At 38.8% G+C, this 24,831-nt stretch overlaps 1 protein-coding gene across 1 annotated transcript in view; it reads left to right on the forward strand.

The window, feature by feature from the left end:
• The first annotated feature begins 1,750 nt into the window (after positions 1–1,750).
• Positions 1,751–24,831, forward strand: part of CIITA (class II major histocompatibility complex transactivator) — a 69,091-nt gene continuing 46,010 nt past the window's right edge. The window contains exons 1-12 of the mRNA XM_075831336.1: positions 1,751–1,836; positions 3,512–3,550; positions 5,073–5,102; positions 7,758–7,820; positions 10,111–10,173; positions 13,930–13,992; positions 15,711–15,818; positions 15,894–15,968; positions 17,872–17,931; positions 20,021–20,158; positions 20,914–20,988; positions 22,931–24,509. Of these exons, the coding sequence (XP_075687451.1) occupies positions 1,824–1,836; positions 3,512–3,550; positions 5,073–5,102; positions 7,758–7,820; positions 10,111–10,173; positions 13,930–13,992; positions 15,711–15,818; positions 15,894–15,968; positions 17,872–17,931; positions 20,021–20,158; positions 20,914–20,988; positions 22,931–24,509 (2,306 nt within the window). The 5' untranslated portion in view covers positions 1,751–1,823. The remainder of the gene's footprint in view (positions 1,837–3,511; positions 3,551–5,072; positions 5,103–7,757; positions 7,821–10,110; positions 10,174–13,929; positions 13,993–15,710; positions 15,819–15,893; positions 15,969–17,871; positions 17,932–20,020; positions 20,159–20,913; positions 20,989–22,930; positions 24,510–24,831) is intronic.

The following is a 24,831-nucleotide window of genomic DNA, read 5'->3' on the forward strand; positions in this document are numbered from 1 at the left end:
CTAATATTTGGAAACCAGGAAGGGGAGGACCCAAGCACATAAATCGGAAGCGAGGGTGCCCGTATTGTATCAGGGCAAAACTTTCCCAGCGAAATTCCCTAAACTGCAAAGGTGCAGAGTGTTTACAAAAGGTTAATACCAGTAAAACCCCAAACAGAACTACTACCAAGCAAAATCCGAGCTACTAAAGCCGAATGGTGCGTCGTCTCTTCTGGGCCCTACAGTGTGCCCAAAAAGCAGTTTACATCCACATATATGGTATAACCATACCCGTGAGAATCATCTTAACAATTTTAGGGGTGATACCAGCTGGGCACAACATATTTGGGCACTGAAATGGCATGTCTGCCATTTTCACTTTACACTATCCGCAGTGCATTCATTTCTGGAAAACACCTGTGGGGTCAAAATGCTCACTACGTTCCTTGATAAATGACTTGAGGGCTGTAGTTTCCAAAATTGATTTTTTTTTATAGTTTTACTATTTGACCTCAGAGCCTCTGCAATCCCTTGAATGGGAGACGGCTGTAATACTGTGAACTGCCGCTATACGTGTGTCCGCGTTTTAGAGTAGTGATCATTTTGATCGATGAAGGGCAAGCAGCGCTAGCACGAGCTCCACAGACCTTTCAAAACAGCTGATCGGCAGGGGTTCTGAGAGTCAGTCCCCCACCGATTAGATATTTACGATATGAACTACAACATAAAGTTTGAAATATTGCTAAGATGGAATACTGCTAAGAATATAGAGGGAGTACATAACTTATTGGATGTTATTTGATATAATTTTTCTTTTTTTTATTATTAATTCTAATATTTCACTTGTTTAAATTTTTTTTAAAATAAGTTGAAATTTGTGACAAAAGAATTTTTAATAAACAAATTATTGAGCAAGCAGATTAAAATAAAAGGTTTGATATCTGCTTAATATAAAATTATGTTGACTGTTTTTCATAAATGACACGTCCACAAGAGTAAGAATAGATGGGCTAAGGTAAAAAGGGGAGATTGTGGAGGTAAATTGGAAAAATGTCCATAGGGGCACTATGCACGTCCCCCTAAACTATGCACACAACATATCACAGTTCATGATAAACCATGCACTACATTACACTCCAGAGTTACCGAACAAGTGTTATTCCTCTGATACCTCTGCCTGCTGTAGATGTTTATTGCCCAATGCTGGCCTTATTCACCTGTTATGGAAATGTATAAAATTGCACAGATACTGGAGGGAGCTACTGTAATGGATCGGAAAAAGTCTTTGATCAGGTGATTAGTGTTGAACCAGTGCTGTGGCTTTGTGACTTTCGGATCCATTAACCAGAGGATTTCTGTTAAGATGTCATAAACTGCTTTTACGATTATTGTTTTTAGCTCGTCTGCTAATACTGCGCTATTGTTGCTTAGACCGTCCACCGGTCTTGAAGGACAAGATAAGACAGGTGAATATTAGAACCATTTCAAAAACCGATTCTATTACAAATGGAATATCTTTATTTTGTATATGGACGCGAGGGAAAAACAGATCTAAAAATTTATATCAATAAACTAAAAATCATAGTGATTTTCTTTGCATAAAAATATATATGAATCTGCTCAGCTCATCCTGCTCTATAACATGCTGCTTAGCAGGTAGCACAACATGTTCGACAGGATAGGTCCGCTTTACACTGTGCATAGAATTCCTAAAATGAACACTGATATTGATGTATTTTATATGCTTTATTTTTACAGTTGATGAATTATCAGTCCTGCATTCAACAGAGGGCTTCCTGAAGCTGTTATACGATGATATAGATATAGCATGTCCATTACAGGACATGGATATGGAAGGTCAGTAGCATTTTAGGATATATTCAATTGCTAGTTTGAGTGGATATAAGCAAAACAATTAAAATATATTTTAATCTGAACAAAGTCTACTTTTTATTTACCTACCGTGTGTTTATCATGATTACACCTGTGGTTAAAATGAGGAAACATTATATTTCAAGTCCAACTTCCTGGTATCAGAATTGCATTATTATGTGAAGATTTTGAACTTCTTCAGTGAACAGCTTAAAAAAGTTAAGTAATGGACTTCAAAGTTCCCTCTGGCTGGGTGCCAGAGGTTTAGGGGGAATGTTGAAAATCATCGTAGTCATGCAGGTCTTTATTATTGGAAGACTCCAATAACATTTTATCAGGGAACAGTTCTATATGCATTTCTTTAATATAATCTTCATAGGGGTTGTCTTAGTGAGATGGTTTAGTTAGGGCATATGAATATCATACACGTGTCTCCTGCTTGGGACACCCCTTCATGGGCTGAGAGCTGGTTACATAGAGTGGATCTAACTGTGGCGCACCAGGTCTATCCATGTATTACATAGACAGCCATGAATTTGTATGGCCGCCATATAATACTCCAAATCTCCTGCAGTACCGGTTTAACTTAAAGCAGAATGTAAATGCATTAACACAAAAGCTGAAGCTTCGCTGGTGCAACCTAGACCACCAACTTTTTGTGTCTATTTTAAAATTGAGTCTATTTCTTATATGCAGGAACTGAAGATTGGTTTTAGCAGCATGAACAGACCTAAGACAAATACACATTAAAGAGACTCTGTCACCACATTATAAGTGCCCTGTCTCCTATATAAGTAGATGGGCGCTGTAATGTAGGTGACAGTAATGCTTTTTATTTAAAAAAACCGATCTTTTTTCACAAAGTTAGGAGCGATTTAAGTTTATGCTAATGAGCTTTCTTAATGCCCAAGTGTGCATACTTTTACTTTTGACCAAGTGGGCGTTGTACAGAGGAGTGCATGACGCTGACCAATCAGCATCATGCACTCCTCTCCATTCATTTACACTGCACTAGCGATATAGATATATCGCTATGTGCAGCCTCATACACAAGCCCTAACATTACTACAGTGTCCTGATAATGAATACACATGACCATCCAGCCTGGACGTCATGTGTAGTCAGAATCCTGACACTTCTGAATCTTTTTTTGTGAGATTCCGGCAAGTGAAACCAAATCTCGTTTAGCTCCAAGATCTCGCGAGATTTCATATCCTTTGCTGGAATCTCACAAAAAAAGAGTCATAAGTGTCAGGATTCTGAGTACACATGACGTCCAGGCTGGATTTCATGTGTATTCATTATCAGGACACTGTAGTAATGTTAGGGTTTGTGTATGAGGCTGCACATAGCGATATATCTATATCGCTAGTGCAGTGTAAATGAATGGAGAGGAGTGCATGATGCCGATTGGTCAGCGTTATGCACTCCTCTGTACAACGCCCACTTGGTCGAAAGTAAAAGTACGCCCACTTGGGCATTAAGAAAGCTCATTAGCATAAACTTAAATCGCTCCTAACTTTGTGAAAAAAGATCGTTTTTCTAAATAAAAAGCATTACTGTCACCTACATTACAGCGCCCATCTCCTTATGTAGGAGACAGGGCACTTATAATGTGGTGACAAAGTCTCTTTAACATTTAACCTATTTTTTCCTCTAGATTTTGAGATTTTTCCTGACTGTAAAGACCTTTTCACAGGTAAGTAGCCAATAGAATATTTTACTCTGTTCTCCGGATCTGAATAACATGTTGCAGTCCAAAAATACTAAGTTCACTCAGTCACAAAATTTGTATTTACTTATATTTGTAAAACTTGCTAACTTTGCATTATATATTAAACAAGCTACGGTTGCTTTAGTGGGAAAACCTATTTAATGGCATCTAAGGCTGTGTTTGATGCATGCTTCAAATACTACTCAGAACAGTTTAGGATCGATTCACACCACACCTGTGCTGCACTGTTGCCTTGTTCGCGTGGAAAATCTGCTGACATAAATGTTGCCGTGCCTGTAGAATGTAATGAGCAAACATATGCAAAGAGGGTGCCAATTTGGCATATATTTGGTTAGAGTATGCCGGTAACTCGCGGCTCCAACACAATATAGATTTCTTTTTAATGGTAGTGAATGGCATATGCAACTGTACAAGCATACAGTTGCATTCATCTGTCGATATATCAGAATGTTAACATCAAACACTACCTGAGTTTAGCTTTAAAGATTGACATTACTCACTATTGCTGCATGCAACCGTAAATTAATCATATACAGTATGTTGAAGTGTTGGAGTTGATATCAGACACTTGACCTAACTATAGTCTATATGTGCTGGGAAAATAGGCAAACTGCCAATAATAATCTAATTAGGTGGATCATAAAAAGAGATCTAGGAAATTGCTATTTGGTTTAACAGAATGTTGTTTATGTATGGACATTGTCACGATCTAGGGGTATGTGGACCCACTAGGCCGCTCCGTCGTAGCGGAGAGGCAGCTGACCAACTCACAGTCTATGCACATAGTCTATGGTAGGAGTGTAGCAGAAGGGGACCTGGGATAGTCCGGATGGCGGCAAGGGCTCTGGCACAGATGGGGCTGGAGGTGGTGGGTTGTGCCAGACGTGGCGGATGGTATCCCGGAATACGGGCGTCTGCACACGTGGAGTATTCCACCAGGTGAGGCAAGGGACGGCTCAGGTACGATACAGGCTCGTGAGCAAGGCACAGCATGGGATACAGTAAATAGGAGGCAGGACACAGGAACACTGGGAGCAGGAAAATACCAAGGGACTATTTGCAAGACAGACATGGGGTAACTACAACAACGCTTAGGCAGGGAGTGTAAGGGCGGAGCCTTTCTCATAGTCCAGGATGGACAGGGTTTAATTAGGGAACTTTTTACATGTGCGCGCGCACTAGTCCTTTAAGGCCGGGGTCGAGGGTGCGCACCTTAACAGGAAGAGCAGGGCCTGCCAGTCGCAAGTGCTGGCATCTCCTAGGAGGGAGACTCTGGCAGGAAGTCAATGGACTGTGGTAGCGGGCGTTGCCAGGTAAGGAATGGCGGTGGTCTGCGACGTAAATTTTATCCTTAATGATTAACATGTCTTTGTTTTTGGCTGTCATTGTACAACATATCCTCTCAGTTATATAGGGGGGATACTTCTCCAGTTGTCAGTACTGAATCTCTGAATGATGTAAAACTGATACAAATTTTCTTTTTCAGATGATTTTGTAAGCACATTGACAACAGTGGGTGAGTTGTTTTTTCTTGTTTTTGTTTGGAAGCTTTTGTTATTGGATTGAGAGTATGACGTAGCTGGAATGCTATCTATTAAAATGTCTAGTTTTGCTTTTAATAGACCAGAATGGGTTAATAATTTTGGAACTGTTACAATACCCAGAGAAAGAATCTACTGGTTGGCACAATTCACCTATAGCATCCCCTTTTCCCTTGACTTCAGTTTGGGTATAAAGCACTACGCTGGCACCAGGACTTTGGTGCCCCTAACTTGCCCTGTAATTAGTTCTCTAGATATGCGACAGGGGAACCAGACCAATATGTGAAAGGTTAAAGATATGGTTGCTACAGGTAACAGCCATTCAGGATTCGGTAGTGATGATGTCGTAAAACTGGGTACGTGAAACAGAAGTGGTAAACAGAAAGGGAGTTAGGCAATTCAGGATTCGGTAACGGTGATGTAGAGCTAATGAAAAACCAGGTCTGCAGTTCAGAGGGTTTAAGAACAAACTAATCTTAACAAAAGTAGAACAGGTTCAGGTACAAGATGTCAGTACAACCAGGTTCAGGGTGCAAAAGACTATTTACAGGGGATTTAAATAGTGCAACTAGCTCTCTAATTGGTTGAGCAGGAAAGTTCACTACAGGAAAAGCAACATGGGTATATTTATACGGTGTGGTGCATTTTGTCGTAATTTTGTGGTAATCGCTGCAAGAAACCGGGATTTGACCACACAATGTGAATAAGCCCTTAGAATGATAGTTTAGGATACATTTCTTTTTCCACTCTAGTTGGTGACCCAGGGATAAGTATTGTTTGTGTCTGGATACATACAATAAATACTATCTAGATTCTTTGAAGAGTGATAGCTAGAAAGTTTTAAGAGCTGTTACCGTGTTTTATCAAGTATTAGATAAACCCTTCTCTTTAAAAAAATGAATGTCTCCAACATCAACAGAGTGATGCCAACCATTCCGTAATAGATACTTTTAGCAAAGATGTCCACCATCGGTGCTATTATCATGGTTTCCTGCATGATCCCTAGATTTCACAGCCATCAAGTATTTTTAAAGTGAGAGACAACAGGCTGTATGTAATATGGTGGTGAAAACAACAAATCTCATTTTCATCAATGCAAATAATGCACCATGTCAATAAATGTCAGATAAGTCATGGAATCTATACGATGGCACCTTGGGGCTTTTCTAGTTGCCTAACAATGGCTCTTACAAGAGCGTGCACTAAGCAGGAATGCCGTGTGTAAATGTTGATGTCACTATGAGTGGCATTTACACTTACCAATCGTGCCACTGATAACAATTTTTACCGCAGCATGTTTACGCAAGATCTGCATAGATGCTGGCCAATTAATGTTAGGATCACTTGGAAATGAGCGTATCATAACGTTAATTGGCCAACGGGAATCGCCTTAAAGGCTATGTAAACCTTTGAACACTTTTTTTTTTTTTATTAAATACATTTTTCTGCTCGTGTAATATTTGTCATTGGCTTCTGCATATCTACAGCTGAACTTAAAAATTTTAAAGATACAGATTTAAAGGCTATGGAAACCCTGGAACACCTTTAAATAAAACAAGAAAAAAGCAAAGGATTGGAGCAGCACTGTGAACAAATGCCTGACTAGGCTGGTGCAAAGCTTCAAAAATAAAGGAGTGACCTCTCCTTATGTATTAGATATCCAAAAAAGAGAACGTGAAGCAGCACTCAAATAAAGTGAATTTATTCATCCAACATGGAACCACAACGAAATTCACTTTATTTGAGTACTGCTTCACGTTCTCTTTTTTGGATTTTAAATAAAACAATGTATTATGGTGTTTTAAGCAACTTTGTAATTGTTTTTTTTATTAAACTTAGAAGTGATCGAAAACAGGTGGACCCACTGTCACCGAAGCCGTCAGTCCCGCTGACATTACAGATTTGGCTCTGAGTGTAGGATACTGCTTGTATGTATCCAGGATACATAGAAGCTGTACCTGAAAAAGTAAATAGATTTTTTAATAAAGAACAATTACAAAGTTGCTTAAAACATCATAATACATTGTTTTATTTAAAGGTGTTCCAGGGTTTCCATAGCCTTTATATCTGTATCTTTAAAATTTTCAAGTTCAGCTGTAGATATGCATAAACCAATGTCAAATATTACGCGAGCAGAATTTTTTTTTTATTAAAGGGAGCCTGTCACCTCCTTTCTAATCTATAAACCACTTACACTGGCATGTACAAACATAGAATACATGTTGATTCTCACTATCCATCCCATAGAAAGATGCACAACGCCTCTTCAATTGTATTATAACGTTTTCCTGCATCATATGTAAATGAGCCGATGGATTGTGAGGACCAGCATGCATTCCCTTCTTGTACATGCTGTTCTTTGGAGAGTAGAAAGGGGTGACGGGTTCCCTTAGGACATATACATACTCTGCCTATTGATATGACTAATGTATAGGATTTTATTTTTCTTGGTCATAGTGACAAATTCTCCAGTTCTTAATGGTTGTCCACTTTCAGACATATAATTTTTAGATTTACTTTACCAGGTGTTTATCTTAGCAAGGTGCTATTGAAATGATTCCAGGCTCTCTATTCATGTAAAACTCATGTCCTGGTGCTTCACATAATATTAACATATTTCTCTTTTTCAGATATTGAAGAATTAGTAAATTACACAAATGGTGATGGGAATAATCATATGGATGATCTGCTGAGTAAGTTGAACTTAAAGGGGGCAAATGTTAAAATATTCTGAAATGTATGTAACATGTTTGTTTTGTCTCGCTCACAGAATCTAGTGGGATAAATGATGCAGCCACTACCTACATTAACTATGTGGATTTTGGAAAAAACAAAAAAATTGTTGTTCTATGGAAAAATGTAACTTTCAGAGCCCTGGTGGGAAATTTAACAATCATTTTCCTACCTTATCTGAAGCGCTATTGTAGCACTATTCTTGTCTATTCATGCTGACACACATATTATCATCATCATCATCATCACACTACTAGCTTTATACACAATTTAGTTTCAAGAATACTTGGTCATAAGGTTATTCTTATTTCAGTGGGATCTAATGGGAAAGTCCTGGACCTCTGAATAATGTGAAGGGTTATGAGAAATCTCCATTATAATTTACCCCTGGTGAGAAAGCTCTGACCTTTTTAGGTTCTACAACCTTTTTAAGCGTAAGACACATTAAGATAAACTGTAATATGTAGTTGAAAGGCCAGACTACAACATATTTCAAAAGGTACTTAAACAGGGATGCGATCAGCATGAAATATCTGTTAAAATAGGACTGAAGCTATAAAAAAAATGTTTTATTGCTTTGTTCTTAAATCAGGAATTATATATAAATATATACAATGCATTCGGAAAGTCTTCAGACCCTTTCAATTTTTCCACATTTTGTTATGTTGAGGCCTTGTGCTAAAATCATTCTGCACTCAATACCCCAAAATGACAAAGTGAAAACAGAATGTTAGTAACCTTTGCTAATTTCTTGGACAGGAAAAACTAAAATATTGCACGGACATAAGTATTCAGACCCTTTACTCAGTACTTAGTTGAAGCACTTTTGGCAGCTATAACAGCCTCCAGTCTTCTTGGGTATTATGCCACACAGTTTACACACCTGGATTTGAGGATTTTCTGCCATTATTCTCTGCAGATCCTCTCAAGCTCCGTCAGGTTGAATGGGGACCGTCAGTACACAGCCATTTTCTGGTCTTTTCAGAGATGTTCGATTGTCTTCAAGTCAAAGCTCTGGCTGGGCCACTCAAGGACATTCACAGAGTTGTCCCTAAGCCACTCCTGTGTTGTCTTGGCTGTGTGCTTAGGGTCATTGTCGTGTTGGAAGGTTAACCTTTAGCCCATTCTGATATCCAGAGCATTCTGGATCAGGTTTTCATTAAGAATATCTCTGTACTTTTGTTTCATTCATCTTTCCCTCAACCCCAACAAGTCTCCCTGTCATGACATGATGCTTAGAATTGCGGCAAAAAAGTTAAATCATGGTTTCATCAGACCACAGAATCTTGTTTCTCACAGTCTGAGAGTCCTTTAGGAGTGCAAACTCCAGGTGGGCTTTCATGTGTCTTTCTGAGATACTTTCTGCCATAAAGCACAGATTGGTGGAGTGCTGCAGTGATAGCTGACCTTCTGGAACTTTCTCGCATCTCCATACAGGATCTATGGAGCTTAGCCAGAGTGACCATTGGGTACTTGGTCACCTTACCATTGCCCTTTCCCCCAATTACTTAGTTTGGTGTGACGGCCAGCTCTAGGAAGAGTCCTGGTTGTTTCAAAGTTCTTCCATTATTTGCAATTATGGAGGTCACTGTGCTTTTGGGAACTTTCAGTGCTGCAGAATTTTTTTTGTACCCTTCTCCAGATCTGTGTTTCCACACAATCCTGTTTCTGAGCTCAAGAGGCAGTTCTTTGCTCTTCACGGCTTGGTTTTTGCTCTGATATGCATTGTCAGCTGATAGACCTTATATAGACAGAGGTGTGTCTCCAAATCATGTCTTTAAAATGAATTTACCACAGGTGGACTCCAATCAAGGTGAAGAAACATTTCAAAGGTGATCTGGAAAAATGAGATGCCCAGAGCTAAATTTTTTATGTCCATGCAAAATTTTAGTTTTTCATTTTTAATAATTTTGAAAACATTTGCAAACATTTCTAACATTTTGTTTTCGCTTTGTCATTATGGGGAATTGATGGCAGAAGGATGGGTAACAACTTGATTTTTTTTTTCTTTTAGCACAAGGTCTCAGCAAAATGTAAAAAAAAGTGAAAGGTTCTGAAGACTTTCCGAATGCACTGTGTGTGTGTGTGTGTGTGTGTGTGTGTGTGTGTGTGTGTGTGTGTGTGTGTGTGTGTGTGTGTATATATATATATATATATTTGTTTATTTTATTTTTTTATTTGAGTGATGAAAGCTATACCCAGAAAATAATATACTATCTATCTATATGTAATGATTATATTTATTTACAGATAGATTAACGGAACCAGGAGAGTATAAAGAAGAACCAGCAAGCAAACGATCAAGAAAAAATTGTGAGTGTAAAAAAAGTGTTGTATTATCTGCAAACTAATGGTTAGATGTTCGTCCACTGCAGAATTCTGTAGCAGTTAAAGTATATTTTTTTAAATAAATAGTATTTATGCAGTGTTGCAACCAGAATCCCTGAGTAAATACTGCATCAGAGGTGATCTAAAAAGAAAACTCTCTCCACACAGGACCTGCTGACACTGAACCCGTCAGTCCCGTGGACCTGACGGATACCGTATTCAACGCAAGATACAGCTGCTATGTATAGAGGATACAAAGCAGCTGTATCTCAAAAAGTAAATATAATTTTTAATAAAAGTAATTAGAAAGTTCAGCTAAATACACTGATACACATTTTTATTTAAAAAATGGGCACCACATATTGGCATATCTATGGAAAAATTCCCATTTTCACTCTGTAACATCGAGTGCACACTAATTTCTGGAAAACACCTGCGGGGTTAACATGCTTCATTTTCACTGCCCAATTCTAATAAAATCTATGAAACACCTGTGAGGTCAAAATGCTCACTACACCCCAGGATGAATTTCTCAAGGGGTGTAGTTTCGTAAATGGAGTCACTTTTGGGTAGTTTCCACTCTACTGGTACCTCAGGCGCTTTGCAAATGCGACATGGTGCCGAAACTACCAATCCAGCAAAATCTGTACTCAAAAAGCCAAATGGCGCTCCCTCTCCTAGGCCTTGCCGTGTGCCCAAACAGCAGTTTACGTCCACATATGTGGTATTTACATACTCCATAGAAGTTGCCTTACAAATGTTAGGGGGCTTATTTTTCTTAATTCCTTGTGGAATTTGATGTTTTTTTTTTTAGCTAAAATGACATCTAATTGAAAAAAAATTCTATTTTTCATTTTCACTTTAAAATTCTAATAAAATCTATGAAACACCTGTGGGGTCAAAATATTCACAACACCCCTAGATGTATTCCTTGTGGGGTGTAGTTTCCAAAATAGGGTCTATTTTTAGGGTGTTTCCTTTGTTTTGGCATCACAAGACCTCTTCAAACCTGACATGGGGCCTAAAATATATTCTAATGAAAAGAAGGCCCCAAAATCCACTAGGTGCTCCTTTGCTTCTGAGACCTGTGTTTCAGTCTATTAGCACACTAGGGCCACATGTGGGGTGTTTATAAAAACTGCAGAATCTGGGCAATTAATATTGAGTTTTGTTTCTGTGGTAAAACCTTCAGTGTTACTGAAAAAAAAGGATTAAATATGAATTTATGCAAAAAAAATAATAATTTGTAAATGTCACCTCCACTTTGCTTTAATTCTTGTGAAACGCCTAAAGGGTTAAGAAACTTTCTAAATGCTGTTTTGAATACTTTGAGAGGTGCGGTTTTTAAAATGGGGTGACTTATGGGGGTTTGTATTGTATAGGCCCCTCAAAGTAACTTCACAACTGAACTGGTCCCTGTAAAAATAGCCTTTTGAAATTTTATTGAAAATTTGAGAAATCTCTGCTAAAGTTCTAAGCCTTGTAACGTCCTAGAAAAATAAAAGGATGTTTAAAAAAATTTAACAAACATAAAGTAGACATATGGGAAATGTTAATCAGCAACTATTTTGTGTGGTATTACTATTTCTTTTTTACAAGCAGATACATTTAATTTTAGAAAAATGCTATTTTTTGCAATTTTTCGCGAAATTTTTGTGTTTTTCACAATTAAATACTGAATGTATCGACCAAATTTTACCACTAACTTAAAGTACAATGTGTAATGAGAAAACAATCTCAGAATCGCTTGGATAGGTAAAAGCATTCCAAAGTTATTACCACATAAAGTGACACATGTCAGATTTGAAAAATAAGGCTTTGTCAGAATCGTCAAAAGTGGCTGCAGCGGGAAGGGGTGAATAATATTTATATTTCAAATTTGGAGATTGCTCCCAATTCAGCCAGTCTTCTGCTTGGCTAGGTGCTCTATCTTCCCCATTAATCATATGTGAGATGAGGTAAATGGTAATGTATATGTTCACAATTTGGCATTCATTTGGTTTGTCACTTTTTTTCCTCTGGGGCTATCACTTTCACATTGCACAATCAATATTTAACCCATTAGCGATCGCCCCATAGTGTTTTTACGGCGGCCACTAACGGGCTTTATTCCAATGCAATAGCCTTCTTACGGTGCTGCCTCAGATTAACTAAACAGAGCAGGAAGCCGTTAAATCTCCCTGCTCTCAGCTATCCGAAGTAGCTGAGGGCTTGGGGCATCCCTGCTCGACCGGGTATATAAGCATCAATCTCACCCGTTTAACCCCTCAGATGCGGCGCTCAATAGCGAGCGCCGCATCTGAGTGGTTTTGGGTAGAGGGAGGGAGCTCCCTCTCATCTCACTGACACCCGTGTCTGTGTCTCCGATGGCAACCGGGGGCCTAATAAAGGCCCCCAGGTCTGCCTGTAGTATATGACTGAGGCATGGCCTAGCAGATGCCTATCCGTTTTGCACGGGCAGGCATAACACACTGCAATACAGAAGTATTGCAGTGTATTATAAATGCGATCGTAGGATCGCATAGTGAAGTCCCCTACTGGAGCTAATAAAAAAGTTTAAAAAAAAAGTTTCATAAAAAGTGAAACAAAAAAAGAAAAACCCACCTTTCCACCTTTTCCCCTTACAAACTGCTTTATTATTTAAAAACAAAATAAAGTTAAAAAGTTACACATGTTTGGTATTGTCACGTCCGTAACGACCCCCACTATAAAGATATTACATCATTTAACCCGCACGGTGAACGTCGTAAAATAGAAAACAATGCAAAAATAGCTGTTTTCTTTGAATCCTGCCTTAAAAAAAATGTGATAAAAAGTGATCAAAAAGTCGCATTTACTCCATAATGTTACCGATAAAAACTACGATTCGTGCCGCAAAAAAAAAACTACATCGGCGAAAAAATAAAAAAGTTATGGCTCTTCAAATATGGAGACACAAAAACAAATAATTTTGAAAAAAAAGTGTTTTCACTGTATAAAAGTAGTAAATCATACAAAATCTATATAAATTTGATATTGTTGCAATCGTAACAACCCGCTGAATAAAGTTATTGTGTTATTTATACCACATGGTAAACGGCGTAAATTTATGACGCAAAAAAGTGTGGCGAAATTGCAGTTTTTTTTTCTTTTCCCCCCCCAAAAAAAAGTTAATAAAAGTTGATCAATAAATTCTATGTACCCCAAAATGGTGCTATTAAAAATTAGAACTTGTCCCGCAAAAAAACAAGACCTTATACAGCTATGTCGACGCAAAAATAAAAAAGTTATAGCTCTTTGAATGAGACGATCATTAAGGTCTAAAATAGGCTGGTCATTAAGGGGTTAATGCAGCAATGCCAGGTGGAACTGCTGTTTATTATTTTACGTCTACAGTTATTCGAGTAAGGCTCTTTGCACACTGCTTACCAGGCACATTTAAAGTATGCTGGCGAACGTATGCCTCAGACATATGCAACTGTATGCCTATACAGTTGCATATGTCTACTATTTAATTCTTAGAAAATGTATATGACGCAGTACACATTGTTATGAGGAATCCCCTTGTATTGAAAAGCATAGCCGAATTGAGTCAAGAATCAAAAGTTAGAAATGCAATTTTGTCACTGGTTGTATTAGGAGTCACAGCAGTCAAAATTATTAATCTAAAGTCATTGGCAAGCAGGAACAACCAACCGTGCAAACTGTAGTGCTAACCACTGTGCCACCCATATTACATTATTATTTGTATTCTTATTCAAGGTCCTAAAATAAAAAGTCCTCGTTCTCAAAAACCAAGACAGAAGAGAAAGAAGAAAGGTTCAGGTGAATATTGGATGCATCAGAAGTGACATAAAGTAACTATCACACAAGAGGGAGGTTTTCTTTAGGTTTCCGTCGGAATAATGAAGGCCTCACCTACACAAACAAATTCTGTAGAAGAAACACGTATAACAGATGACGTGTGCGTTTTAAAATAATTTTTAAATATATCTTTTAATGCATATCATTTGGGTTAATTTTTGCATCTTTACATACACTATAAGGACAGAAGTATTGGGACGCTTCCACACTAAACCTACAGGAGCTTTTCTGAAATCCCATTCTAAATCCATAGGCTTTAATATGGAGTTGGTCCCCCCTTTATAGCTAAAACAGCTTCCACTCTTTTGGGAAGGCTTTCTACAAGAGCATTTTTGGGGTCAGACACTGATGTTGGATGAGAGGACCTGGCTCTCAAACTCAATTGTAATTCATCCTAAAGGTGTTCGATGGAGTTGAGGTCATTGAGGTCAAGGTTCTGTGTGGGCCAGTAAAGTTCTTCCATACCCAAATAACCCACCCACCCAACCATGCCTTTATGGACCTTGCTTTGCGCCCGGGGGCACAGTCAAGTTGGAACAGAAAAGATCCTTCCCCAAACTGTTCCCACAAGTTGGAAGCATACAATTGTCCAAAATGTCTTAGTATCCTGAAGCTTTAAGATTTTCCTTCACTGGAACTAAGGGGCCAGGGCCAACCCCTGAAAAACAACCCCATAACATTATCCCTCATCCATCAAACTTTACCGTTTGCACAATGCAGTCAGGCAGGTAATGTTCTCCTGGCATTCACCAAACCCAGACTCGTCCATCAGACTGCGATAGATAAGCGTGATTCATCACTCCACAGAACACGTTTCCACTGCTCCAGAGTCCAGTGGCGGCGTTCTTTACACCACTCCATCCGACACTTGACATTGTGTTTGGTGATGTAAGGTTTGTATGCAGCTGCTCACCATGGAAACCCATGCCATGATGCTCCCGGTGCCGTTTTTGTGCTGATGTTCGTACCAGAGGAGGATTGGGACTTTGCAATAATAACACTCACCGTTGATCGTGGAATATCTAGGAGGCACTTGTTATATTACAGCACCACGCTGGAATTCAGTGAGCTCTTTAGAACGACCCATTTCTTCACAAATGTTTGTACAGGCAGACTACATTGCTAGGTGGTGGATTTTATATACATGTGGCAATGGGACTGAATGAAGCACCTGAATTCAATGATGAGAGGTGTGCTCTTCGTGTTCTACAGTACATCTCAGTAGCAAGGTTCTGATCTAATGTGTAGTTTGTTGCTGCCTGGTGCAAAGTCTTCTAGGCGCACTACCGAATCTAATTGTGTGTCTATTACAAACAACAGAACACCATTGCTTCATACAATATTTTACAAGTATATTACAGTGTGATTTGCATTTACAGTACACATAACACTAGGCAGCCTGGCTACTCCAAGCTGTACATATGCATTTGTCCATCTCTACCACACTATAAGTACAGTGATGTATCATAAGATTTCTGAAAATTACATCAGTTCATATTAGTTACATGTAAATAATGTTCATAGGCTGTGGAGAACTGTACATTAATATGCAGACTCCATCCTACCTTGTAATATATATATATATATATATATATATATATATATATATATATATATATATATATATATAAAAATGTGTATGTATATTCTGTAAAGTAGGTCTGTTATTCATTCAACAGAAACCCCAGCATTAAATGAAAGCTTCATTGGAAATGGAACACCCTATTCTTTAAGCTCAGCAAAAATTCCCTACTTATTTAGCACTGCAGGATCTCTTGTAGGACCAGGTAAGTGTTACACTGGCACAACGTTCATTCGTTACTTACGTTCAGATGAAGCAATTTCCTCTTTCTCTTTTTAAGGAAACACATGCCATCCTTTTCCTGTGGTTCCAGCTCCCAGTTTTCAATTTATCGCAAACGTAATATTATGCCCAGGTAATTCATGTTTTTGTCTGTTGTCTCTAAATAGCTATATAGTCTTCTAGGATTCAACTAATAATTGAGGTTGGCCAGTGGTAGGTGCCGAAAATGTATATACCAACAAGAAAATATGTATTATATATGTATTATTTTATGTTGTTTTGTTTTTTTGAACTGAAACATGACTTCACTTTCCTTCCTGGTCATGGCAGTGAGGGGTACAGAGTTTTTCTAGTCCGGGCAGCACAGCCATCAAACCTCAGATATACTTAAATGCAGCCTCTTGGCAGAAAGGATAATAGCCATGGACTTCAGTATCATTCAAAACACATTTACAAGCTATTTTACATAAATCAATTGTTTATTTCTATGAATGGACCCTTGTGTGAATATTATTTAGGTGGAATTTTTCTGTGAACCACAAAAATGTGAACAAACCTATGATGTTTTATTAAAAATGATTGACATGTTTGTTGACTTCCATGCAAAGCTGAAAATACTTTGTAGAATAATACCCCCACTCCCAGTATTACCTGTGTCAGGTCTCCCATTATTGAAAACAATGTATTAACCCCTTCCCCCTGCTTGCATTCTGGGCCCTAATGTCCAAGCCATTTTTTACATTTTTCCATTGTCACATTCGAAGAGCTGTAACTTTTTTATTTTTGTGTCGCCATAGCTGTATAAGGTCTTGTTTTTTTGCGGGACGACTTGCAGTTTTTATTGGTACCATTTGAGAGTAGATGCGACTTTTTGATCACTTTTTATCACGTTTTTTTTAAGTCAGGATTAACAGAAAACAGCAATTTTTCCATTGTTTTTTATTTTATTTTTTACGGCGTTCACAGTGCGGGTTAAATAATGTAACAGCTTTATAGTCGGGGTCGTTACGGACGCGGCGATACCAAATATGTGTAACTTTTTTGCTTTATTGTAGTTTTTTTTAATACCGTAGTAAAGCATTTTGTAAGGGGAAAAGCTGGGTTTTTCATTTTTTTTGTTTCACTTTTTTTTTTTTTATTAACTTTATTAAACTTTTTTACTTTTTTACTAGTCCCACTAGGGGACTTCACTATCCTCCGATCGCTATTATAATACACTGCAATACTTTTGTATTGCAGTGTATTAGCCTGTCCGTTTAAAACGGACAGGCATCTGCTAGGTCATGCCTGCGGCATGATCTAGCAGGCATTCGCTCCAGGCAGACCTGGGGGTCTTTATTAGACCCCCGGCTGCCATAGAAGACACAGACACTCGGCGATTTTATCGCCGGGTGTCAGTGAGATGAGAGGGAGCTCCCTCCCTCTCTCCAAAACCACTCAGATGCGGTGCTCGCTATTGCGCACCGCATCTGAAGGGTTAAACGGGTGAGATCGATACTAATATCGATCTCACCCGGCAGAGCAGGGACGCCCCCAGCCCTCAGCTGCCTCTGGCAGCTGAGAGCAGGGAGATTTCACGGCTCCCTGCTCTGTTTACTTTATTCTACAGCAGCGACGTTGAATAGCGGCGCTCTAGAATAAAGCCCACTAATGACCGCCGTAAAAAGACGTATCGGCGGTCATTAAGGGGTTAATCTGCCTGTATCATGCTTTCTACACAGTACTGATAATTGGGTAAATAACATAGTATCATTATTAACCCACGCAGCTCTTATAAATAAAGCCTGGCTATGTACGAGGTTAGCACAGGACACATTGGGATTTAGCTTGCTATCAGCCCTGTATAGGAAGCGCTGATGACCAAAGACATACATACCATAAAGGCGGACAATGCGGCCCTGTGAGAGTGGGGGCCCAGAAGAATTTCATAGTATTGAAATCAGTAATCGTCAAATGATCTTCACATTATTCAATATCAAATGCCATGGTATTCATACACTTGTCTAAAATATGTTGTTTTGTGATTTGCTTCCTAGCACCTGCACCCGGATCAGTATTGGCATGTGTACCAACTACACCTCCCACCCCCATACTTGGTGAGGGTTTGTATTTGAATAATTAACAGTATAATAATAGTACAATTTACAATGGAGTGCAAATGAGACTGTACATTTTTAACTTCTTATATCCAAGACAGCAACTGGAGGAAGAACATGAGCTAGATATCATTAACCCATTAGTTCTGGTCTATCTCTTTGATCGTGTACATTACCAGTGTTTTTTAGTTTGTCGCTTTTATGTTTCTATTTTTTTATTGATATCTAAGCTATTTACTATTTAATCATCATACAAAAAAAATGAATAACAGGCCTCCTTCAAACAAGGCTTTTGTGTGTGTTTTTTTTTTTGTCTGGCACTCGCCCCAAAAATGCTCCAAAAAATTACACAAACCAAAACTCTGTGTATGTAGGTTTTTGATATTTTACCATAAACTATAAATTACCATCTGCCCCCTACCCCAAAAAAAGCACAAAAACCGCCAATGAAGATGCATCATTACTCTGTATATGAAATTGGCCTAACAGAACTCTTGTGCAGCTATTCCCCCAAAAAAAGTGGATTTTCTACTTTACTAGTGTTAGTTTACTTGTGGTGAACTTGACGCTGTGTGACACTTTGACCAGGCACAGAGAGGTGAATGGGTAACTGATCTATTGGTATCCATGTGGATACTGGGACTTCTTGCTGCCAGCATTTGGTTCACCAGATCAGCTAATAAAAATAAAAAAAAAAGTACAATTATTTAATGAAAAAAATAAAAATAAACCTTTTATTTATGTCCAAAATATGCTCAGAGGTTGCCCAGCAATTGAGATTAAATGGGTATCATGGTTTGTTTCAGCAAAAGTTATTCTTTGTATAATGAAAAGTTAACAAAATTCTAATATACTTTCTATATCAATTCTTCATGGTTTTCAAGATCTTTGCTTGCTGTCATTTAATACAAACATTTATTGTTTACTTCAAGTGGATAAAAATCTGTCCTGGTTATGTGATGGACACACCAGTGCACGGCTTACATAAAGAGTGTATTGGAAAATTGTATAACTATTCATTATACAAAGAATAAGCTTTATTTTCTGAAACCATAATACCCAGTAGCAGCAAGAGTTACTGGTGTTCTGGTAAATACAGGTGGTGCGGTAAATCCTGAGTTAGCGCTTTTCTTTCTATGTAGCTTGGTGATATCGCATTACTGAGGCCTTAAATCCTATAGGGCTTAGGGCCTGTTCACATCAGTGTTCGGTTTCCGTTGATGGGTTCGTCAGACCTTTCTGTCGGAGGAACCCATCAACAGAAAGGCAAACGGAAACCATAGCTTCTGTTTGCATTACCTTTAATTTCAATGGTAATGCTTCCGATGCTAATGGTTTCTGTTTGTCCCTGTTCCGTAAGGTTTCCATTTTTTTTGGCAGAAACACTAGCACAGTCAACTGTGCTATTGATTCCGTCAAAGAAACTGAAACCTTATGAAACGGAGACAAATAGAAACCATTAGGGTATGTGCACACACACTAATTACGTCCGTAATTGACGGACGTATTTCGGCCGCATGTACCGGACCGAACACAGTGCAGGGAGCCGGGCTCCTAGCATCATACTTATGTACGATACTAGGAGTCCCTGCCTCTCTGCAGGACAACTGTCCCGTACTGTAATCATGTTTTCAGTACGGGACAGTTGTCCTGCAGCGAGGCAGGGACTCCTAGCATCGTACATAAGTATGATGCTAGGAGCCCGGCTCCCTGCACTGTGTTCGGTCCGGGACTTGCGGCCGAAATACGTCCGTCAATTACGGACGTAATTAGTGTGTGTGCACATACCCTTAGCAACAGAAGCATTACCATTGAAATTAAAGGTAATGCAAAGGGAAGCTATGGTTTACGTTTGCGTTTCCGTAGATCGGTTCCCTCGACGGAAAGGTCTGATGGAACCCATCAACGGAAACCGAACACTGATGTGAACAGGCCCTAAGACAAAATAAGATACTTTCCTTAATATTGAGAAAAACTCTCAGTTCTAGTCTATTTTTTTTCTAAACTTCTTTTGTTTTTATATCTGTAATGCAAAGTCTATTGTAATAATACAGCACTAACTGAATATGTTGTCTGTTGTTTGACCTAGAGTGCCCTGCACTTTCTGCAAATACAAGCACTCCACCGTCTCCTGATAGGAATGGCTCCTGCAGTCCTTTTGCACCGAGTGCAGCTGATTTGCCAAACTCACCAGAAGCGGCTTCTATGTGCCACTACCCCACAAAAGGTATTTTTTGGTTCCATCGTTTTTAAACTGAACAGTTAATTATTTTTTTGCTGGAAATTGGCTTTGATATATTTTAAAAAGTCTGCAGGCTGGTTATAGTTAAAGGGTTATTCCCATCATAGACATATATGGCATACCCACAGGAGTGTGACCTCTGGGACCCGCACCTATCTTCAGAACAGTGTGCCCCTTGACCCTGTCCTGCAGCTGCCACATCCACGTGTAAATGAATGGAGAAGTGGTCGCGCACCTCTATGGAATAAATGTCTAAGATGCGAGTACCCATTTAACAGTTAATATGGACGTAAGAGATTGGTTATACAAAAAGATCAACATTGATAGTTTTCTTGACCAGATTTCAGGTTTAATACTATAAAAAAAAAACTGCTTCTTCCAGAATTACTGTTTTGTCTTTTTTTTTTCTACTCAGTCAGGCCGGTACACACCTGTGCTTGAAATTCTGTTGTTCAGCTCCGTCAGAGGAGCAGAACAAGGAAATAACCGGACACGCCGATTCCATTGAACCAAGGACACCACCGGCTGCCGACGCAACCCATTGTCTTTAATGGGTTCCGTCGGGGTTTCTGTGGTTTTTTAAAACAGTAGCGTAGCATGCTCTGCTTCCGGTATTTTCGACCGGATCTGCGAGGCCGAGGCCCCAAACGGGAGCCTCCTAAGTAGGTGTGAACAGGACCTAACCCTGATACACTTTCAAAATGTATACAATACATATTTATAAATATGTTTATTCTTAGAAATGGTTACAGAGAATCCAGACCTGTGGAAGCAGACACAAGTTCAACCTCTACAACAGGAGAACAAAAAGTATAGTAAGTGTACCTGTCCTTCCATTTTACTCTTCACTTTTGTAGGGTGTCTAAATTTAGCCAACCATGAAGACTCTTTACCAGCATGTCAATATTGTGTAGCGCCATCTCTTTGTACTTATTGTAGCCTTGCTACTCAATTCCCTTTAGGACTGGTAACTAGCTAAGAGATTGCGACGTGAAAAAAATGATGTCTTCTGCATAAGCAGTCTGAAGATCCGAGTTATCCAAGTTTGCTGTCACTGGCTACAGGAAAAGCTCTAGGAATAAATAGAAGGGGTGACACAGAACAGCCATAAAGAGTGGCATTATATGTCAGAAAGCCATCCATGCACCTTGACCACTGGCATCGGTCCTGCACTTGCAACAACGACTGAGACCAATATTTTTTAATATCTATACTATCACCATACCAATTAACCCTTCTAAAGTACCTATTTAGTGCTTGTGGACAGGAATAGAAAGGGGTTTCAGGAGTAAGGCTGAGAGCTATTTTAGAGTTTTCTCTAACCTCTCAGAATAGCACTTGATCAATGTATGGAGTATCAGAATGTTGTAGTTTCAATCTGGTTTATCAGTATTTTATTGAACAGCTTGACATCTTAAATGTTTCCTAGTGAGCTCTATTTTGGATGGTGTGGAGGGCTAGAGGTTGCACAAGGCTGCTGAGCAAGAGCAATTTTTGTACGGGTGGTGAAGGTGTGGCGCACAGGGAGCTTGATCTCTGAGATGTACGTATGTTTGGGATCATCTCACTCAAAGGATGCAGTCACACGTGGCAGATTTTGTTGCAGAAATTTTCTGTCACTAAAAATCAGTTCCATTCATCTGAATGAAACTTGCAGAAATCCATGCACCTGCTGCAGATACATCCCCATTCAGATAAATGGAACTGATTTTCAGTCACAGAAGATGTTTGCAACAAAATCTGCCACATGTGACTGTACCTTAAGGGCATTGGCTAAAAACCATCTGCATTTGTTATTGTGTTCATAAAAAACCCTTTATGACTTTATAGTTTTGTCAGTCTTTTGGAATTTGCAGTATTTCTTTCCCTGAAGCTGTGTCAGCATGTCTAGGAGCATTCATTGGGTAATGCGTATTGAGGCTAAGGTAGTTGTGGTGACCTGGGTATGGGGAGGCACTGGTAGAGAGAGGGTGTGCTGTATGATATATTTGGTGCACCTTCCTTATACCACCTCTTAGTTGGCTTAGTTCACGCCAGTTTTTTATGTCAACATTTTGACGTGCAATGGCACATTTTAAGCGACACCCCATTTATGCTTGTCCACGCCTCTTTTATAGACACTTTTGAAAAGTGTCTAGTGAGGCGCAAACATCTGTTCTTTTTGGCGCAAATCAAACAATAAAGTTGATTTGCTCCCAAAAAAAGGCACAACTTAAGCCAGAATTCTGCCGCGGCAAAAGTAATCCTGCCCCAGTATGTTTTTGGAAATGGACTTTTAGAAACATTGGTGGGGGGAGGATTAGCGCTCACAGTCATTATTACAAAGAAAATAAGGGATCCCTGCTATACCAGTATGCAGACGCTACAATTATAGATGTTTGGTATGCAACACATTAGGGTGGAAGGAGACAGCGAAAGCTGTGATTCAGAGGCTGGTGGAGGACCAATGAAGGAAGGGCACACATAATGACTTATGGGACTTTAGTAAACAGCCTGTCTATTGCCATTACGTGTGCCTATCCTGAATCCCTCCCACAATTGTTCCAGTTCGGTGAGGTGCATAGGGGGGAAATGAAGTCAGCAAGCAACCAAAAACTGTGTATTTTCAAGTAGAATACTTGAAACAGTTCATATGCTCTTTTGTATGTGTTTGGGAGCTTTTGGAAAAAAAATGTGTTGTGGAACAACCCCTTTAAATGCCTTACATAAATTTCACGTGTTTAATGTCACTCACTATTTTTATTATCTTTCCCTCAGAACTTGTAAACTCATTTATTGAAGCACAGAAACAATTATACCAGAAAACATTTGCATCGGAAAGGGATTTCCTGTATACTGAAACTGACCTTGTAAACAGTGGGATCAATCCTAAAACTGGAAAGGTTGTTAGCAAAACAGCAGAGAAGGAATTATTCAATTATGACTTGGCTGAAAAGAAAAGAGAGACCCTTGAACTATTGAATCTGTTTCAGAACAAAGACCAAAAAGAAATGGAGACTAAAATTATTGCACTACTTGGACAATCAGGAATCGGTAAAACTCTACTTGTCAAGAAGGTCTGCCACGAATGGTCAGCTGGGAAGTTCGGAAGTTTTAGCTTTGTTTTTTATTTTGAGTGTAGAAATCTGGATGTATATAAGCAGTACAGTTTTAAAGATTTCCTTTTCAAGTTGTCTTCTTGTGCTCCAGAGAAGAACATTGATGTCTACCAGTACATTCTGAGAAATCCAGAGAAGGTTCTCCTCATCTTTGACGGTTTTGATGAATTTCAGGACCCAGAATGTCTTCTTCATGGTTCCTTTACTTCATCACCAAGTAAAACCAATAAAGTAAAAGACTTATTTACCGGCCTTTTCCAGAAAAAGGTACTACGTGGGTGCACCCTGATGATAACTGCAAGAGTCAGAGAAAAACTTAATCAGTACTTCGCAAAAGTTGACAAAATCATAGAGATGATGGGATTTTCTCCCAGTCAGGTGGAATGGTACATAAAAGAGTATTTTAAGGAAAGGCCAGATTTCAGTAATGCCCTAGAATGGATTAAAGATTACCAGTATGGGTTCAGCTTCTGTTATATTCCTTTTATGTGTAAGATGATGTGCTTATTTGCAGAAGCAAACTTAAAAACTCGAAACAAAGAATTACCTTTGTCTTTAGCTGCATTATACTATGACTTGTTTCAGAAAAACTTGCATGCTCCTGGTTCTTGTTTTGGTGAAGGGGCAGCCATACAAAACTGCACAGGTCTTGATTTTGAATCTGACAAAACTAAATTAAAATTACAAACTCAAAAACTACCTTCTGACAATATCATGCAGCATATGCCTTTCAATGCACTGGTCCAGAACTTTTCTACAGCACTTCATATACTTGACAGTATAAATGACAGAAACTTGGTCAGATATGTTTCTTTTGACCATAAAAAGAGACGAAACCAAGAAAGTTGTCCAGACATGGTACGGAGGTTTCTGATTGGTCTCTTGTTTCATGACAGTGGAAGTTCCAGTACAAAGTTCACCAAACATTTAAAAAAACAGAAGAAAATGACTGAATATTTTCGAACATTGCAGTTTTCGGAGCTCTGCCCTCACAGACTGCTTGAAGTTTTTCATTGTGTATATGGAACAAATAACCCACGTCTTATGCATTGTTTGGTTGTAACACTGAATGAAAAACTCTCATTTGTGGACACCCGCCTTACCCCACCTGATGTGTTTGTATTAAAGAAAGTTTTGGAAACGTCAAAAGCAAAGATTTGCTTAGACCTTCGGAAGACGAGCATTGATCGGAAAGATTTAAAAGAACTGGTGCGTTTAAAAAGCATCACATCTTTCAGGTATGTTCTAGGGGTAATAAAGTATTTGTTTTACTTATAGCTCAGAATCTCATTGTCTCGATTATTTTATGTTTCATTCTGAAAAACAAACAAAAAAAAACAATTGTATGCCAATTTAAACAAGCATCACATCAAGATTTTATTTTTTCAAGATCCGGGTGCATTTTGAAAAACCCCTTAACTGTGCTGGATGTAGTGAAGCAAAAATATTTTGAACCCACAGTCTTTGAAAAAAGAATGTTTCCAGCACTGCGGCCCATTGCTTCACTCGCTGCCAGTCTTCCAGATAGGGACATCACGTCCAAGTTAACTAGTTGTAAAA

Source organism: Rhinoderma darwinii, chromosome 6 (genome assembly GCF_050947455.1).
Source record: "Rhinoderma darwinii isolate aRhiDar2 chromosome 6, aRhiDar2.hap1, whole genome shotgun sequence".
NCBI classification, from domain to species: Eukaryota; Metazoa; Chordata; class Amphibia; order Anura; family Rhinodermatidae; genus Rhinoderma; species Rhinoderma darwinii.